At 36.7% G+C, this 17,098-nt stretch overlaps 1 protein-coding gene across 1 annotated transcript; it reads left to right on the forward strand.

The window, feature by feature from the left end:
- The first annotated feature begins 11,951 nt into the window (after nt 1-11,951).
- On the forward strand, nt 11,952-16,874 carry LOC101300114 (laccase-14-like). Its single transcript, XM_004290405.1, has 7 exons — nt 11,952-12,158; nt 12,318-12,469; nt 12,574-12,818; nt 14,137-14,262; nt 15,438-16,026; nt 16,153-16,505; nt 16,638-16,874. The coding sequence occupies exons 1-7, from the start codon at nt 12,060-12,062 to the stop codon at nt 16,775-16,777; spliced, it is 1,704 nt and encodes a 567-aa protein (XP_004290453.1). The 5' UTR covers nt 11,952-12,059; the 3' UTR covers nt 16,778-16,874.
- The last annotated feature ends 224 nt before the right edge of the window (nt 16,875-17,098 follow it).

Below are 17,098 nucleotides of genomic sequence, written 5' to 3' on the forward strand. Positions count from 1 at the left end.
TCAATTTTCTTGGGTGACAGTATAATTCCATGTTTTTGAAATTTACTGCAAAGAATTTGAAGATGTCTTTTATGATCTTCTCTGTTTTTAGAGAAAATTAAAATGTCGTCTATGTAGACAACACAAAAATCTTTAAGATCCTTAAAGATACTGTCCATCCATCTTTGAAAAATCTGAGGGGCTATGTTTAACCCGAAAGGCATGACATTCCAGTGGTAGTGTCCACAAGGAGTACTAAACGCAGTCAATGGTTTTGACTCCTCTGTTAATTTTAATTGCCAAAATCCTGATTTACAATCAAATTTACTAAAGATTCTAGCACCTTTAGTTTGATTGATCAGAACATCTTTTCGTGAAATAAAATACCTATCGAACTCTAATTGTTCATTTAAGCGCTTATAGTTTATTACCATACGAGCTTTCCTCTCTTAATCTCTGCATGGTTTCTTACCATGAATGCAGGACTAGAGTGTGGACTCATAGTTTCTTCTATGAGAAGCTTCTCTTTCAACTCCTTTATTTGGATGTCAAATTCATTAATATCTTGTCTTGTGTAAATCATTGGTTTGACCCTTATAATTACATCAGGATTTCTAAGTTTAAGAGCACAATATCTTGGACTTTTTGACCATAGTTTTAAGGGGTCTTCACTAAAATTTTATTCTAGAATTTTGTATACCCAGTGTTTTTCACTAAGTACCTGAATTTTTGTCTTACCAAAGTGTTTTTCACTTGGTTCAGGTTTGTCAAGTTGATCTATTGTTTCTGGATCACCACGCTTGCTTGGCGCGAAATCTTTATGACATTTATACTTATGCTGTGGTAAAAATGGAATTTTGTGGATTCCATTGTTAATATTAAGAGCTATATATCCTGTATCCAGGAGAATGGGATAATAGGTAAAAATAAAATTGTTGCCTAGTAAAACATCACCATTGATTTCAGGAAAGGCTATGATTTTTGGTATCATATATTTGACTCCATTTAACCATATAGCTACTTTTTTAGCTTGATGTTCAATTTTTATATCTTTTCCTTTTATACCTGTGACATTAATTGGGTGTTTCATTAATGTCCATTTTTCAGGAGGTAGAGCATTAGGTCTGCATGCGCAGACAGTTGCTCCTGTATCTATTAATGAACACAAGCTATATGGTTTATAGCCTGTAAACTTAAATTCTCCTAACACATATGTATATTTCTTTTTGCCCTGGCTTGGGGCAAAAATGATATTTTCATTCCCATTAGGAATACTATACATTTCACATAATTTTATAATTTCATTTCTTTCTTTTTCTTTTTCTTTTTCATAATTTGTTCCTGGCATTATAGGAATTTGCACTTGTTTTAGTGCAATTGCTTCGTCGTTGTTTTTCTCTGATTCTGAGTCATTGTTTATGACTAATGGAGGTCTATTTTCTTGCAGACTCAACCGATGTGGGAATTCTAGTTGCCAATTTTTACTACTTTGAGCTCGTTTATCTCTAAAGTAGAGATTGTTTCCCGATGATCAAAATTCTATAGTAGCTGGTTTGCTACTAGAACTTTCTCCTACAAAGTTGTTAAATAACCATTGTTTTGGTATTTCTAGATCCTTCCAATGTAATAATGTTGGTTGAATCTCAGTGTCGAATGGTCTTGGTTCGAACAATTCGACTATATTTTTATCTAGATCCTTTGTAGATGTTTGAGGGAGCCGAGTTAACTCATGTATTGTTCTCCATTGGATTGCTAAATCTTGGGAGTTATGGTCTATACTTAAATTTTTTAATTGAATTTTTATTTTTTCTGAGTTTTCTATGTTTCTATCCGTTTTAGATAGAAAAAAGTTAGGTTTAATATTGAACAAAACTATTCCATTTACTAAGTTTGATTGGATTCCGCCGATCATTGACTGAAGTGGGTTACTCAGTCTTTTATCAAAGACAACAGCAAGTATTGGTGTATCTAAACCTTGCCTAAATAATGCAGTTATAGTGATCTGGATTAGACCAATATGAACATATCTTATATCTATATATATACCTTGACAAAGAGAAAAAGACACGTACATGGATTAATCATGTTTTTAATTAAAAATATAAACACTAGCTATATAGTCCAATCATTCTATCATAAAAGAAATACTCTTTTTGTTTTTAGAAGAAATCATACAAGAAATAACTTATTTCATACAAACATGAAACATGCAAGGAAATTCCATTTCTCATGACCTGTAACATAATTACAACGATGGTCTGCCATGCTAAAACAAACTGCAGGAAGATATATGTATATATCCGTTTCAGATACGGACGTCCTTCCGGCGCACCTCCACCGCAGCAGACTCCAGCAGCGTTCCCGACCACTTTCCCTCCCCGGTGAGTCCGCCGAATTCCAGTTTTCCGGCCAGATCACCCAAAACTTCAAACAAAGTCAATCTGGCCGGAAAATTGGAATTCGGCGGACTCGCCGGGGATGGAAAGTGGTCGGGGAAGCTGTTGGAGTCCGCTGGGGTGGAGGCGCGCCCTCGCCGGTGCCGTACGGTGGCGTCAGGAGGGACGTCCGCACTTTAAGAGCTGTGCGGACGTCCGCACCTGATAATCCCTATAGATATATATATATATATATATATATATATTACAACAAAGACTGATCAGGTGCAGACGTCCGCCACCTAAAGTTTGGTGCAGTATTTCCATTTTTGCACCACTTCTCGATCGAATTTCCTCAAACTTCCTTCTAGACATATCTAGATCATCTTTTGTAGATCATCTCTGTAAAATTTCAGCCAATTTGGTAATCGTTAAGGCCCTCAAAATCGAAAAACAAATCGACGGCCTGTATTCTGTCCGGTTCAAGTATATAACAGAAAAACGTAAATTTGATTGGCTGAAATTTTGCATATATGATCTACACAAGATGATCTAGATATGTCTAGAAGGAAGTTTGAGGAAATTCGATCAGAAAATGGTGCAAAAAATGGAAATCCGCACCAAAAAACTTTGGTGCGGACGTCCGCACTGAACAGCTTTGTGTATATATATATATATATATATATATATATATATATATATATATTTGGATGACGAATTAAAGCACCCAGAGGTGAGAATCTCATATTCAGTTTGGTGAGATTCATGAGAGAGTATAGTGGAATAGAGTTGGCCACGTACGTGCTTAACCGGTCTGAATCAAATCTGTTATTATGGCGATCAAGGAATTCTGATTTAAAATGACAAACTATATATGGCTTACACTCTTAAGCCATCTACTTCAAGGTCCACACGCTTTGTGAATCCAGACTCAAATCTCGGGCGGCTGGCTTTGACAAAGAAATCCAATTTGGATTTTCATAAGTTATCAGGTATAGTCAACTTTCTGTAAAAACAAACACAAAGATATGCCCCAATTAAGCCCCCTCATTGTGAATGCGTGCACTCCATTGTAACATTGTTATTATGACCCAAATGTTAAGCGTGAAAGGCAATTGGCACGTCGAGAACTTTAATTGGGGTTGGAATCAAATGGCCCAGCCAGCACTTTGTTTTTAACCAAACGGTGATTGCTACAGAAATAGTGGAATGCTTCAAGTCAATGCATAGGTTAAGCTGTTGGGCCAATATATTGTGCCATATGCTAATCTCCATACCTATTTTTTTTTTTAAATTAAGATATTTCATTTATTAAAAATAAAAAAATACGTCATGAATCGATCTATTATCTTATATACAAAAAGTAAATAAGATAAAATGATTCACATAGAATAACACCCTCATTACATTTTTCTCGCTCATTCATTTTCACATCTATAGTCGAAAAAACTATGGACAAGTACTCTAGGGAAAAAGGAAATAACAACAAAACTATATTCTAAAGGAATATATGCATTTATTTGGAAATAACAAATCAGAAAATTAAAGCCATGAGCTCAGACCCAAAAGGAGCCCAGACTCATCTGCTAGGGCACCCAAAGATTGGGCACCCACTTCTCCAGCCTCCAGCTACCGCCATCCGTCAACGACGGGCGATCCTGCCACCACAACAGCACCACCATCTTCGGCAAGCTGCGCCGGCGATCAAAACAACCACACAACCCGCCTTCGCCCAAACCCACGAAGCCGCCGCCCTCACAGAATCGGAGCGTCAAGCCACAACTTGATGTCCGCCGACGAACCAAACAAATCGGACCATGAAACCCGATGCAACTGCTGCCAAATCCAATCCGAGTCTGATCTGAAACCGATCAGATCCGCAAACACCAAGCTGTAGCGTCTCCAACCACAACAAGTGCTCTCGCCTTGTTAGTAGTCTGAAGGTGTTGTTAGTAGTCTCTTGCCTCAATTTTACAGTTGATATCTAATATATTCAACTTCACTCAAACATATCTTAGATTCATACTCAAACGACCACAAGTGTATATAAATGAACACATTAGAGACGTCCAAGTTTATATTATAAATTAGGAAAACCCTCGATGCCTCTATCACATGTACCGTCGTCGTGTGATGGCTACATGTACACCACAACAAAAGAAACCTTAGTTCAAACCCGAAAACGCGGGTAGGTAAATGGTAGGTTAAAAACAAATGACAATGTCAAAATTTTATACACCACCATATAGAAAAAGGCTTTGTCATTAAACTCGATCATCAAGACTTGGTAATGTTCTTTTCAATCGTGTCAGGGTTGGCCTCAAGAGATGATGAGAGTCTTCTAAAAATAAAGACGTCGTCAACCCAAAAGATCAAAATATAGAGAGTTGAAGGTAATGAGGAGCAGGTGAAAGAGTGAGAGAGTACATATGCATGCATTCTTGGACTGAAGCCGACAGCCAAGAGCAGGTGAAAAAAATTTCCCTACTAATTCTCCACGGACGAGTCTTTATATTGTTTGCGTGTCTCGTAACAGCGATTAGTTTTCTGATTTCATGTTCATGTTTAATTAATTTATTCAATCTCAACCTGCTCTTCATTATTCCCATGTTTAGCTTCTTGCCACAAAACTATATGTGACATACCATATATTGCTACTAAAATAAAACTTGAGGACCTCATTATCCTGACGTGTAGCTAAGGTTGATAACAGTTTCATAATTTATGTTACCTATCAAAGTCATGTTAATAGAAAAAAGAAAAAGAAAAGAACTTCAACATTATAAATGAATTAGCAATCTACAAGTATTTTTTTTGTTTTTAGGGGAAATGAGGTAGTTCCGTTGATCAAAGATCATAACGACCAAAATGTCAAGCATGAATAGTCCGAAGACTGTGGTCATAGCTAAAAAATTAAATACGAATTACATATAAGAATTGAAAAAAACAACTTCAAAACTACATCCAAAAAAGTAGATATGACAAACTAGAAAACATATAACCTTCTAAAAATCGAATTAGGACTAAGACCTAATGATATACATTTCATCGAGTTGAATAGAAAGAGAAGAATTGCTAAAGTTTAAAACGGATCTTTCCCTTAGCCAGCCCACAACAAATCTAGTCAAGACTAGTCCAAAATCAGGTCCAAACAAAGGAAGAGAATTATGCAATGGGCCAAACGGGAAAAGCCCAACCCACTCGGTACCCTCCTCTTTGCCAAACCCGACCGAACCGGCTTAACCTAGAATCGCCGAAGCCGCCATGCCATGGATCAATCTGGCGGCCTCCCGTGTCATGACATCATGGCTCCTCGACCTTGTTATGTTGCTGGAGATGAGCAACCGTCGCCACCCCTCCTTAGAGCTAGGACTGGCTATCTTGAGAGCAAGATCCGCTTCTCAAGGTAATCAATGTCAACGCCGCCAACACAGATCCAAGGCCCATGCCTCTTCCGCCGTTGATGCCAAACTTGCGTCACCAACCCATGCTTACCGTAAGAAGCTGCGCGCCTTCATCTGTCTCCACTGAAGATAGTAGCCGTCGTGCAAAGAACCGAGGAGTCTTCGTGCTCGGCAAGAGATCACCACCACTGAATGTCTCACCAAAAGAGATGAGGTGCTGTCGAGAGAGCCCGTAGTCAGTTCTCACCACTGCCTTGCACCAAACCCTAGGTTTGGTATCCTCAGCTCCGTCTTTGGTGGAGCCATGGAGCGACTCATTTTTTAGCAATTTACAAGTGTTTAATTATGTGACTGACTAATGAAAAATATAAGTTATGGGATAATTTTTGTTTATTTAGTTATAAACTGTAATATATAATTGGTCGGAACCACCCTTAATGGTACACTCCCTTATGAAGTAAATTATCTTTCTCTTTTCTTTTCAAGGTAATTTACGTAAATAATTTCAGTTTTGGATGTCAAAGCCTCTTGTCTTAATAATAGTGTAGATATGTTTTATATATGTATAGATATATATTAGCATGTAGTCTAATGTTTATTTTTTATTTTTTATTTTGAAATGGGTCGTCAATCCATCTATTTCTTAAGTAGCTAGGATTACAACATTAACACGATACATTATCGTGGACTACGTAAAAAGTGAACCATGCAAAATCACCTAAACAAGCTAAGCAATCCCAATGTCGAAAACCATAACCTTGAAGCCCAAAAGTAACCTAGTAACCGTAACCTGTTAGCACATCTAACTTATTCGAAACATCTAGGACCACTTATGCAGATGGAGTATCTCCAAGGTCTAACCTATCTACCAAGACCTTAGGATACCCAAGTTTTAAGCTAGCACAGAATGGCCCAAAAACTGATAGTGAGCACCAAGCCCAACACCAATTGTGAAGCCCAAGACTAAACCCTAGAGGCGAGGATCAGCCTTCAGCCATAGCCATCACGCCGTCAGTGAGAGCCGGCGTCAGACCGCCTTCACATACACCGCCAAACCGCCTAAGAGTCAGAGAATCGGACTCAGCCCCTTTACTCCAATCCTCGGGCATAGTCCCAATCAAATCACCACCGTTGCGGAGTACCAAGTTGAGACATAGCCGATCGTCTGGAATGATATCGCTAAAACCACCACCACCGACCAACCTTGACGCGCTGCCAAAGAGGAAAGCCTAAAAGGGCGAACCCGTCCTTGTTCTAGACTGACAACGATAGACCAACCTTCATTGCCAGAGCTCCATCCTAGATCAGGAACCTCATCGACGCTAACAAAACATCGAACCAGCAAAACCTCCTTCCCCTACCAACCGAAGCTCCGACGCTTGACTAGACCGAGAATGATTTCTTCATCAAGCTGCAGCCCAAAAGACGGAGACCGGACTCCGATTGCTTGATTTTGTTGCCAACAAATTTCTCCACCGTCGCCGATCTCATCAGAATAGCCAAGAGGATTGGAAGATCCAACCCCTCCGTCCAAAATTGCCAAGACACCACCAAGGCAAAACCTTAGCAGAACGCTCGACCTCATTGTCTTTATTTAATGGAATACTTATTAATAATCTAATGTTATAAACCACTCACACTCAGGATATATTTGAAATTAGTCTGTTGCTGATTTCAAATTCATACACATGTACTTGCTATGCAAATGTATTGCTCGATGCATCCATTGTTCAAATTATATGAAGATTTTGTATTCTTGATTGAAGAAAATTTAAGAATTAAATTCAGTTTACCCTCTTGTGGTTTGGGGATGACTTCATGTTAGTCCCTACACTTTTATTTTCATCAGTTTACCCCTTGAACTCTTCAATTTCTGTCTGTCGTGCCCAAATTCTCATATTCCGTTTGAATTGACCTTTAATTATCAGCAGTTAAGGTCCGATTTGGACATATAAGGTCCGATTTGCCCAAATTCTAGATACTGGCCTCACAGTTAAGGTTAAAATTATCAGCAGTTAACGTCCGATTTGAACAGAATATAGGACATTTGGTCACGCTTGAGGAAAATTCAAAAGTTTGAAGGGTAAACTGATGAAATTGAAAGTATAGGGATTAACATGAAGTTACTCCTAAACCTCATGGGGGTAAACTGAATTTAATTCAAAATTTAATGACGTCCAAACCAAGGTGTATGGAAAAAAAAAATGGTGCGGCTATTGTCACCTAACCAAATATTTTCTTCACCTCACAATCAAGAATTTTTGTGAAAATATAATATTAAACTAAAATCTATAAAATCCAAACAACAACAATTCTCTACATCTTTACATCGAAAAAAAAAATTTCTCTACATCTTTCAAATTAGATTTGAGAATCAATTCAATTTTCAACAAGATGGTTATATAGTGTGGTGGGTTGTTCATTTCTTATTTTTTATTTTATTTATGTCTTTCAAATGTAGTCTTTCATATATATATATATATATATATATATATATATATATAACCGTAAAGAAGGAACTCAAAAAAGAGATCGCGAGGAGAACATATATAGGTTATGGTTTGAGAAGAATGGAGGTCTGCGTCAAATATATTGATGAGATATTTCTATATATTTTTAAATTTTATCAGATTGAGGAAAATAAAAGAAAGAAAATAAAAATAAGATTTTCTCAATATTTTAAGGGCAGAATTAGAACGTTAAAGGTAAAAAATAAGGCGTGGGATGAACTGAGTATTTAGTGGTGTGGAAATAGCCGCACCAAAAAAAAATGTTTTGTTGTATGTCAACTTAACTAATTCTGAGCTATTAGATTTTAGAAGGATAAAAGGGTCTTTTTCGTTAGCTATTAGTTGACACATGATTCTTTAAATAGATGATATGTTTAGGTTACATGACATGGCACATGAGTTCGACGTCACAAATTTTAAGCTTCATTGGTGACAACAATAATTTAATTCATATATTATTATATTTGGGGAGTAATTTCATCAGTTTACTCCTCAAACATTTGATTTTTCCTCAACCGTGACCAATGTCTTATCTTTTGTCCAATCAGACGTTAACTGCTAATAATTTTAACCCTAAATGTGGGACCCGTGTCTAAAATTATTGTTTAATTCAAACGAAATATAAGAATTTAGGCACGGCAAACATAAATTGAAGAGTTCATGGGGTAAACTTATGAAATTAAAAGTGTAGGGACTAATATGAAGTCACCCCCAAACCACAAAGGGGTAACCGGAGTTTAATTATATATATATATATATAAATATATGGTATTTTTTTGTTTTCTTTTGAGAAAGGTAAATAATATATAAATATAATCCAAACTTAAAAACCATCGCATATATCGGTGGTGGACATAAATTTCTAGTCTCTATTTACAACCAATCAACCCCTCGGAATAGAAAACCGAATTAATTCCAAAGAGCAGTTATTGTGCATCTGGCCTCGGACCCGCAACGCCACCAGTACTGACCACCAGCCAGAGTGCATCGTTGTCCTCGTCTAAGCAAGTGGTGGTTACACACTACATGCATGATCTACAACAAGACATGACCAAAAGACCGACCCATATTGAAAACAATCCAAGCCGACCTAAGCCGCCTCGTAATTCTCCCCTTAAACTCATACTACTAAGACCGAACAGCTACGCTTGTTTGCCGCCAACCCTTTGCCAGAGCAACCTCATAATGACACAACTTCACCAGCAACTTCTTCACGATTAATAGACTTCTTTTTCCGCTCCACCACCACTAGCCATCAGGACAGGACTACCATTTGGCCACTCTAAAACTTCCGTATGACGACAACGTCAACGGAAACACAGTCAGATAGAAAGAAAAATCAAATTTCGAGAAAACCCTAAAAGTATCGTGTTTCGCATAGCAGGAAAAAATATATAGATTTTGAAAATGAGCTAGGTGTAGAAAACATTTAATTGTTTATTTTTTGGATAAAAGAGCAATCTACCTAAAATATAGGAGCCCAATTCCAAACCATACACATGCAGGGCGCGGAATAGGTAATGCATCATACAATAACAAAAGCCGAGTTAATTAAGAAAGAGGGATTGATAAAAACCAGTTTCCTAGCTAGCTAGACTAGGTGCTGATCTGCGGCACCTACCTTTCAAAAAAAATGATAAAAACCATCAACATAGTGAGTAGCTGAATTTGCACTCCTGATGGACCAACTAACTGAGGCAAAAGTAGAGATTTTATTAGAACAATATTTGTTTCAACTAAGGTTATTTAACGTGCCATATTTGTATTCATATTTTTGATGACCAATTTAATCATTATGGATTTGGTTATATTTAGTAGACACAACTCTTGCATGGTAATTTAAAGAATCAACAGTTGAAAGTGTTGAATTAGCTAGGTTGTGTACGAATGAAAAATTATAAAAACCGTCACTTTTAATTTGAGGAGTGTCCTTGTAACTAGCTAGCCTCATAATATAATGCGTCAAAAAAAGAAAAGAAAAAAAAAGGTTAAAGATAGAGATCGCATGGATATAATCGATGCAAACACCCATCCACCATATCTATCGAGATAGCTCCTCGACCATGCATATATATACGATTTTTCTCAGGTGCGGACGTCCGCATCAAAGTTTTCGTGCGGATTTCAATTTTTGCACCATTTTTCGATCGAATTTCCTCATCTCCACCGTTTAGTATCTAGATAATATTGTGTTATGAGGCTAAAAAACACATCTCTGCAAAATTTCAGCCAATTTGGTAATCGTTAAGGCCCTCAAACTCGAAAAACAAATGGACGGACTGAATTCTGTCCAGTTCATATTTATACCAAAAAAACACAATTTTGAGGGCCTTAACGATCACCAAATTGGCTGAAATTTTGTAGAGATGATCTACACAATATTATCTAGATACTAGACGGTGGAGATGAGGAAATTCGATCGAAAAGTGGTGTAAAAATGGAAATCCGTACTAAAATCATTAATACGGACGTCCGCGGGCTATATATATATATATATATATATATATATATATTCTCTCAGCTTTGCAATTATCTATCTTACCCCAATTTCCTTTTGTCTTTACTATATTCATTTCATCTAAGTCATATTTGTTTGAAATTGATTATGTGATACACCGACGTACATACCTTCCCGAAGGTTAGAGCTAGGATCACCCCATAATGGGTAGGTGATTTTACTCTTTCTCAAACACCGACGGTTAGAGGTAGGATCACTCTCCTACGGTCCTACCCATTGGGGTGGTTTATAAATATATCAAATGATTATATATATCAAACCCACCATCGCCCCGCGCCGCCCCCCCCAAAACCAAAAAAAAACCACCCCCTAAACTATGTAGGACATAGTTTAGTTTAGTACCATCAATTAATGTTCTGCTAATAGCCCCACCCCCACCCCCTAAACTATGTAGGAAATAGTTTAATTTAGTACCATCAATTAATGTTCTGCTAATTTCATATTGAATGTATGTTGTGTATAAGATTAATTGTCACACTTACACCTCCAAGAACAACAACAACAACAATTGACCATAAAAGATTGTCACCGATATATGCAGGCCATGAGGCCAATATATATATATATATATATATACCCAAAAATATATATCATATTTCCTGCAAATAGTAATATAGCACTTTCTTTATATATATCCCATGTTTTCCTTGCGGGATCAATTTTCAACTTTCGTTTTTCATTCTGCTCCTTATGCTCTTTATGTTTTTGATTTTGATTTTCTTAACTTAGGTTGTTTTAGATGCTTTTCTTTGTAATTTTTTTTTTCTCATCGAAAAAAAAACTTTCATTTTTCATTTGTCATCTATACTATTATTTTTTGATCAAGTAAACAATTCAAATGCAACAACTAATTTTCCGTTCGTGAGTCGAACTCATAATTTCTCACTTATTAAGAGGAGATTATGCCGTTAGATCAAATGTTACCGGGCATTTATCATCTATATTGACACGATCTTTTATAGCTTAATTTTTACATAATTAATTAGGTAAGTTAAAAAACAAAGGATAATTAAAATAAGAGTTAGGTATGTACGCAGGTTCAAATGTTCAATCACGTGGAAGCGAAGCTATCTACTGATTAGTCATTGTGTTAAAAAAGAAAAAAAAGAGATAGTAATTCAGTGTTGCAATATTCCTATAAATAGCAGTAAACCGATTTGACGAAATGACGAGTATCACAGATAGACGACCACAATCGAGGGCGACCTGAAGGACACAGTGCCATTTTCCAAGTAAGAGGAAACTTTCAGACAAACTTCTGAAAATTGAGAAAATGGCTGGGTTTAACAAAATGGGGGTGATCTTGCTGGCTGCGTCTCTAGGGTTTATGTTCCTGCAACTTTGCAGCGCCACCCGTTATTATGACTTTGTTGTAAGTACTTTGCATGCTCGATCAACTCGATCTGCTGCACTTTCTTCTGATCTTTTTCATGTTATTCGTTTCTGTGAATACTAATTAATGTCCTGCATGGGATCTTGCTTGTTGTGTTTTGATCTCATATATATTGTGTTTATTTATGATCATGTGCAGCTGAAAGAAACAAATTTCACAAGGCTTTGCAGCACGAAGAGCATCTTAACTGTAAATGGGAGTTTTCCAGGGCCAACCATTAAAGTTCACAAAGGAGAAACTATCTACGTCAATGTCCACAACCAAGGATTATATGGTGTCACCATTCATTGGTAAACATCGTTCGATCTGTGTTCATGAGCAAGTTTACCTTCAAAAGCCAGCTTTCTCTATATATGCATGATCTACTAGACTCAACCTTCATGGTACTTTGCAGGCACGGAGTGAAGCAGCCAAGAAACCCATGGTCTGATGGACCTGAGAACATAACTCAGTGCCCAATTCAACCGGGGTCGAGCTTTACATATGAGGTTGTATTTTCGAATGAGGAAGGAACACTATGGTGGCATGCTCATAGTGATTGGACTCGTGCCACTGTTCACGGCGCCATTGTCATATTACCGGCTGCCGGCACGAAATATCCATTTGCAGCTCCACATGCACAGCACCCAATTATTTTGGGTAGGTAATCTATCGTTTTTAAGTTTCGATCATGTTAACACTCGTTGGCTCATTGCAGCTGCATGCCTTCTCATTTTTTCAACTCTAGCTACTATTTGTTCGCCGCTCACTCTGTCAACAATTCATCACCTCCATTTTGTAAACCCAACTCCATTTTATGAACACGTCCCACTTCTTTTTGTTTCCTTCTTCCACTTCACCCTAAAATTATTATTTTTAGTCACAACAATAATCATTGAGCAATGTACACGTACTTCATCATTGATGTGAAATCCCCACTCATTAAATTCTAATCCGCACCTAGTTTTAATTTTGGTCGGTTACTTATTAACTTAAACTTTGTTTTTTTTGGGTAAAATATTATTCAGTTTTTTGGTTTTATTTTAATTTGAATGGTCCTTAGAGTCACGATTTTTATCCAAATGGTCATTCCGTTAATTTTCTCAGTTAAATTGCTGACGTGGCCGTTAAAAATTACAATGTCTTTAACGGTCATGTCAGTATTTAAAAAAAAAATTGACAGAAATACTATTTAAATGAAAAATTGTGATTTTAAGGATCATTCAGATTAAAATAAAACCATGTATAAGGACTGAATAGATGTTGATTTCAAACCATAAGGACTAAACAAATTTTAATTCTTTTTTTTTAGTGTGTTAACTAAAAAAAGCAAAAAAGGAGTGTGAATTTTAATTTGATGAGTGTAAATTTAACTAATAACCATTTATATATCTTCTGCCGACAAAAGTTTTAACTAAAAATAGGCTAGAGATATAAAAAAGTGTTTAAGGGATAGAATCTATTTTGTGTGACAGAATTGTAGGAATCTTTGTAGAATAATTTGGAAAAAAATGGGAAGAAAAATAGTAAAACAAGGACTAGATGGAGATATTAATGGATGTGTTGACATAATGGTTAAATAACAACGATGACGTTAACCTTAGCGTGTTGGAGCTTCTAAACACACAATTTCACTTGCCATTCTGTTTGTTTTATTCGTGTGTATTACTTTTCCATGTTCGGTTGCCATGATTATGGCCAGCACTCACACTTAGCTAGGGTTTGATGGCTTTGAGACTAGGGCTCAACTCAAGGTTGGATATCTGTCCTTTTCATTTCTTTCCACATGTTCCAAACACAAGAAAATACCAAAAACATGCATTATTTCATGGATCGAAGCTTCAACAGTTGCACTATTGGGATTTTGCTAATTAACTAAGATCGCTGGACTGATGCTGATTCTTGTTTGTTTGTATGTGTTCTTGTTGTTTGTATGTGTCGGCGGCCTGGGTTGAATTGGTGCGCATGATATATGCAGGTTCATGGTTTAAGTCAGATGTGATGGAAGTGATTAACTCTGCTCTCGCAACCGGTGCAGACCCTAACATCTCTGATGCCTTCACGATCAATGGACAGCCTGGGGACTTATACAGTTGCTCCAAGGGTAATCACTGTAAACTAAATCATCGAGTGATCAAAAAAGCGAATCTCATATATATTTTCTAATTACGATTGAAAAATCAAAAGCCTACCTTAATTGATGGAGTTGACATAAAGTTATGATTGCCACACTGATAGCACTAGGCCGGTTGATTCTGGGAAGACTTCCATAGTTCCTTGTCTGTGATAATGTAAACAAACCAAACCACATGAAAACGATGATTTCTAAACTATTTAACTCGGTCTTTTCTGAAATTGGCATATACACGTTTATACTCGATCATCAACTAAATTTTTCTGCTCACAATTAGCTAGATTAAATGCATAACACATTACATCAATGATCAAATCCCACGACAGTTCCAACAGTAAATTAGTGAGCTTAATTGGAACAATCAGTTTTGTTATTATTTCTTTTTAGACAAGGATGAATTACATATATCGAGTTAACTGACCAAGAGGTAACGGTTTTTTTTTTTTTATTTAAAAAAACGTTTTTATTAATAACTCACACACCCTACATATGTCTGTGAGGTTTGAACCCGTGACCTCAAAGTTATCAGTTAAACACCTTAACCAACCAAGCCACAGCTCACTGACCACCAAGAGGTAACGTACTACTTGATCTTTTACACATAAATCTCATACGGACATATTACACATTAATTGGATGTTCTTCGCGTTTGTTTTAAAACATTACCACTGATTTTTTTTTTTTGTTGGATAGATAATTACCACAGAAAATTTCACTAAAGAATGGCCGGCATGTTAACCTGTACGTTTTTGAAAATGATCAAATTTCAAAAATAAAAATGAGAAAATGAGATTGTTATTTTCTATTTTATATATAAATGTATCCGGTAATTCATTGTGAAAAATATTTTTCATATTTTCTAAATTAGGAAAATAAAAAAATGAAAATATCAAATTGATTTTTTTCATGTTTTCTTTGTAAAAGTTGAAAATATTTTCATTTTCATTTTCAACGTTTTCAGAAATGTCTCATCGAACACATTTTCATCTCATTTCAATTTTCAAAAATAAAAATATAAGCATGAAAACGTTACCGAACAGGTTACCAAGCATCAAATAAAAAATAAAAAAACTTAATCTCCTAAAGAGTTTGATACAAAAAATCCTAATGACTAAAGTATTCTCATGTCACCAAATAACCTGCAGCATCAACATACCGTTTGAAAGTGGACTACGGCAAGACCTATATGCTGCGCATAATCAACGCCATCATGAACGAAGAACAGTTTTTCGCCATCGCCAACCACACCCTCACTGTGGTCACCCAAGACGCCGCCTACATAAAACCGATTACTACTTCATACATCATGATAACTCCAGGCCAAACTATGGACGTTTTGGTCACCGCAAATCAGCCTCGTAGCCATTACTACATGGCTTCCTCTGCTTACGCTGATGGCATTGTTCCATTTAACAACAGCACAACCACCGCCATTCTTCAGTACCGCGGCAACTATTCGACCCCATCGACCATTCCGCTGCCCAGCCTTCCTATCTATAACGACACAACCGCTGCTGACAGCTTCACTGCTCTTCTCAAGTCTTTGGCTAGCAAGGCACACCCCATCAGTGTTCCAACAAAAATCACGACCAGGATATACATGACTATTGCTATCAATGAACGAATTTGTCCTAACGCTTCTTGTGCCGGGCCGGATAATAATGCCATTGCTGCTAGCTTAAACAACATCAGTTTTGAGACTCCTTCCATTGATATTCTGCAAGCTTATTATGGGTACGTACAAATGCATATGCATGCATATAATGTTTCAATTTCCATCATATTATCTAGCTAGGTTTGACACTATTGTAAACCTTATTTATTCACACTGGCTTATTGCTTGTCATGATCGATTTGCAGGGGAATAAATGGAGTTTTTGAAGGGAACTTCCCATCCAACCCGCCTCATTTTTACAATTTCACTGGAGATTATGACAACAGTACCATATATCCGACCTTCGGGGCCAAAGTGAAGTTCATCAAATATGGCGAAGGAGTTGAAATAGTCTTCCAAGGCACCAACCTCATTGCTCCTGAGAACCATCCAATGCATCTCCACGGATTCAGTTTCTATGTGATTGGAACTGGTTATGGGAATTTTAACGCAACCGAGTCACCCAAAACATACAATTTGGTTGATCCACCAGAAGTCAACACCGTTGGCGTTCCAAAGAACGGATGGACTACCATCAGATTCCTAGCTGATAATCCTGGTATGTTAATATGTTCTGTGTCAATGTTTGTATGAAAATTTCAGAGGATGCTAGCTTGTCCTTGAGAACCACAACATATATAATACGCATCAGGTTTAACTAAGTATGTATATATTGATGATTATTTTACAGGAGTATGGTTTATGCATTGTCATTTGGAAAGACATTCCAGTTGGGGAATGGACACTGTGATCATAGTGAGAAATGGAAACACAACAAAGTCGAAGCTTCGCCCACCACCTGCCCATATGCCTCCTTGCTCCAAGTCTTAGATTTACTTCTAATTTCTTACCCTAAATAAAATCACATATTTATTTAGACTTGATTTGTAATAATAAATCATTGTTTCTTTTTTCTTTTTTCTTTTTTCTTTTTTATTTTTCCCTTAAATTTGTGTTGCTCATTGGGTGAGGAATTCTGGAAATACCAAATTATATATATGTATATATTTTTTGAAAACTATCGAATTATAATAACACTCAAGCCAGAAAATGTCATTACATACCCATAGTGGCACATAGATTGGATCTAATTATTTCACTTGTCAGATCGTAGAGGTTCCGGAAACCCTCCTTAGGTACTACGTCGGAGGC

The sequence above is a fragment of the Fragaria vesca genome, linkage group LG2 (genome assembly GCF_000184155.1).
Source record: "Fragaria vesca subsp. vesca linkage group LG2, FraVesHawaii_1.0, whole genome shotgun sequence".
Taxonomy (NCBI): domain Eukaryota; kingdom Viridiplantae; phylum Streptophyta; class Magnoliopsida; order Rosales; family Rosaceae; genus Fragaria; species Fragaria vesca.